The sequence below is a fragment of the Pseudomyrmex gracilis genome, unplaced genomic scaffold (genome assembly GCF_002006095.1).
Source record: "Pseudomyrmex gracilis isolate BER0280 unplaced genomic scaffold, ASM200609v1 scaffold_2639, whole genome shotgun sequence".
Lineage (NCBI taxonomy): Eukaryota > Metazoa > Arthropoda > Insecta > Hymenoptera > Formicidae > Pseudomyrmex > Pseudomyrmex gracilis.
The window spans coordinates 10,137-14,067 of record NW_018023223.1 but is presented as its reverse complement, the minus strand read 5'-3'; the positions used below and the strand labels follow the sequence as shown (position 1 = coordinate 14,067).

Here is a 3,931-nt window from a genome sequence, read left to right as displayed (position 1 = left end):
ATATCACGTCTTTTGTAGAATAGATCTTGTAGTAGTTATATATCACTTCTTTTGTAAAAGAGATTTTCTAGATATTTTCTAGTATATTATACAATTATAAAACAAACAAAAGTTTATTTGATGCTACTTTTTGATATCACTTTTTTTGTAAAACAATTTTTTTAAAGAAATAATTGTTCGTAGTTTACAATACAAAGAAAAAGAATTTTTTGTAGCATTACATCAAGTTTTCATTTATTATTTAAGGAATAAAAAATTAATTTAAAATTCCTTTCGCAGTTCCTCCAGCAACAGATTGTCCGCGTGAATCCTCAAGCAGATACGTCACAGGATAGGTCGTTTGTATTTTATTGATTTTAAATACTTCGGTCGTCCAATTTGGCGTATATCTTTTATCGAATACTGTTTTAAATTTGCTTACACGTACCGGATCACCTACTTTAAATTGTGCTGGCCCTGCGATCTTGACATTGCTGTACACCGTGGTTAAGAGCTTCTCGGTGATTGCTGGGGTAACATCGATAGGTCGCATACCGATAGTTCGATGTTTTCTCGCGTTGTACTCCATAAGAAGACGCGGTAATAAGGCGATCCATTTGTATGTTCCGTTAAGTGTAAATTGTTTCCACATGTCTTTCTTCAACGTACGGTTGAATTGTTCTACAATTGAAGCCTTTATAACAGAATATGTGGAATAATGATTAATGTTATGCTTCTTCATCAGTGTTTGTACATCTATATTGTATAATTTCTTTCCACGGTCAGTTTGCAAATTGTTTGGACATCGTTTGTTATTCCAAAATATTCCTGCAAAACTTTTGGCGACTTCATATCCATTCTTACTCTTAAGCGGTATAGCCCACGCATACTTGCTCAGCACATCGATAACCGTAAGTATGTAGTGGTAGCCACTGTTAAAACGCGAATACGGACGCATCTTTACCACATCCGCTTGCCAGAGATCATCGTACCCGCGTACGATAACGCGTCTACGGGGAAAATTTCTTCTTGCCGGAGCATGCAATTCTTCTACAAGACGTTGTTTTTCGATTATAGAACGAATTGTCCCCATAGGTGTTTTACTATATGTTTACTCCGGCGTGTCAGTCGTTTTATTTTGGTTTGATAGATATTGAAGTGTACGCTGAATGTGTTTTATAGCGTCGCGCAACGCTTGTACATCCTGCTGCAATGCGATAATTTTTCTCTCACGTGTCTCTTGCCATTCATTCACACTTGTGACACACATATCTACATATCGTTTGTTGGCGGCGTCAGTGTCGGTATCAGATTGCGCTACATGCAGTATCTTACGCGACCTTGCATCGTAGCCGAAACCGACAAAACAGAGAGCGGTATTACGCACGTAATTTCGCAGTATTGTTTCTTTCTATATAATAATACATCGACGCTCCATGTGTTCCGAGCGATATCCCAAATTTGTTGATTGGCATGATGACGCGCACACGACTGACTGACTCTAACGCCGACGCGCTATTTAATTTATAATGAATCCCGCTTCGAGCAGTTTCTTGATGATCGACAGAATTTCGTTGTCATGAGCATTGTTGCCCGTCTGACGGGATGCGTCTAGCAATCGCAGACGGTCGACAAGTTCGTTGGGATTGTCCCAGTGCGCGTACTCGATCTTACGATCGCTTAACGTCATATTACGCGGTATACCTTTCCCCTGCTTAGTACGCACACTGAATATTAAAGGTGCAATTATGTATCTGTATTTGTATCTCTTGTTACCCAGTATTGCACCGAGCCTGTTGTGATGCTTTTTATGAGCATGTATTATTTCCAATATCTTTTTGTATCGTTGTTTATCTTCCTCGGTATATAACTCGCTCTTTGGACATTTCATGAAAATCAATTCGTACAATCCTTGTGTTGCTTTGAATCGTATACCATCTATAATTATTTTATTTTTTGATCATAGTAGTAGATATTTCGAATTGCAGATACAACACTAGTACAAAGGCCAAAATATAGATCGACTTAATTACGGCGCGACTCTCAGGTGATACTACCGTTTTGTACACCGATCCTGACGAGAGTGATTTTGCTCCGATTTGTCGGAACAACCGGCGCACACCGCACGCATGGTTTACGCTAATTGGCCAAAGATCGGCTACACACCAGGGCGCGCGACTAATGGTTTGGGACATCCGACAAGTGGTGCCCCCGCGCTGCCGATCTCTTACAACTCGGCTATCCTATTGTTTACTTCGTCCTCGAAGTTAAATTAATTCATCGCGATTTATATCGCAGTGTGACAATTTCGTGACCGTGCAGTGAATAATGCACAGTGTTTGTGTTTTGCGACTCTGGCGGAACATTTCCAGGTGAGTGTTACAAGTTTTATAGTCAATCTTGCCTATGTTTTCTAGTTACAAGTGTAGCGATTTCACTTGACGCAGAGACAATTCCCGCCTTTTATTGTTATGCCTACAATATAGAATAATTAAAAATACATACAAAGTGATGATAAACAGAGATAAGAGAATTATAATACGTAAAAGAATGTATAAACGGTGTCAAAAGCTCAGTGAGTAACAAGTTTACCCTGTTTAAACATAGTAAATAGTGAGTAGTATGCATCATGTACACAGTGAAAGAATAATATAATAGTAAGTTCGAGTTAATCGACGGGAATATCTTTGATCCATTTTTTTATTTTGTCCGCAGAAAGTACCGTGTTCAGGGGACGCTGGGTTATGTTAAATCCTGGTATGTCACGTATGACATACCTGTTGTTGCCCAGGATTTTGTGGACTACATAAAGCCCTTTATAAAATGGTTTTAATTTCGCGCTTTTGCCAGGTACATTACGCATGTTCCTAATTAAGACGTATTTGCCTTCTTTATATATTGACGGTTTACGAAATCGATTGTCGCTATAGATTTTATTATAATTCCTGATGGCATCTGTTGACTCATTCGCTTTCTCCCGAGCTTGATTTCTCGATTTTTTCAGGTCGGTATCTATATTTACGAGCGAGTTGACAAATTGTGCAAAACGTGCGTTGTCATGGCAACGCTGATCAAAGCCAAACATCAACCGCGCTGGGGTTGACTTTGTTGTTGAATGGTAAGTATTGTTTATGACGTATTGCAAATTGCCAAGTTCTTTCTCCCATTCCGTTGGGAACGATAATAATTTTGTCATTAAATTTTTCAGGAATCTATTAATTCTTTCCACCATACCATTGGCCCACGGCGCCACGACGGCTATGAGTCGGTGTTCGATCGGAAATGTTTTTACAAACTCGGCAAATTCACTTGAGGTAAAAGCGGTACCTCTATCCGTGATTACATTTACCGGTTTACCAAACAACGTAAATATTTTTTCTAATTGTTTTACAACTTTTTTTGTCGTCGTAGATTTCACGGCCGTTAACCATGTGAAACGAGAAAACGCATCGACGATTACAAGCACGTGTTTGTATCGATGCGAAGTTTTCGGTAAAGGACCAAAATGATCTATATGGAGGATCTCCATCGGACTTTTAGGTAATGGATCGAGTGTTCATCGCGCTATACGCGAGTTTAGATTCGCTTTTGTAATTGCATGTACAAGTGCATTACAATTGGTAACGACAGTGAATTGAATACCATATAAATATATATAAAATATATGAAATCTTTCAATAGACTTCACAATGGCCAACATTTCTAATTCGAATGAATGATAATTTTTTGTTGCCTAGTTAGTTGACTTACTGAAATATGCGACGGCGGCAAATATACCGTTTGGCTGTTTTTGGAGCAGAACTCCACCTAATCCTGAGCAGCAAGCGTCTGTGTGAAGCTCTGTCTCCGCCGACGGGTTATATACACAGTTTGTCCGGAAAGTTCCCGGACTACGTGAATTAAAAATCGAAAATGAAAGATATGGTTTATTAAACAAGTTTACACTTCAAGG

General features: G+C 38.9%; 1 protein-coding gene across 1 annotated transcript; it reads right to left on the bottom strand.

Moving 5' to 3' along the window:
* Positions 1 to 427: 427 nt before the first annotated feature.
* On the bottom strand, positions 428 to 937 carry LOC109862918 (the record flags this gene model as incomplete). Its single annotated transcript, XM_020443088.1, has 2 exons — positions 844 to 937; positions 428 to 660 (listed from the first exon to the last, which is right to left on the bottom strand). Coding segments are annotated over exons 1-2 (327 nt in total), but the record flags the coding sequence as incomplete, so codon positions are not given.
* Between the last annotated feature and the right edge of the window lie 2,994 nt (positions 938 to 3,931).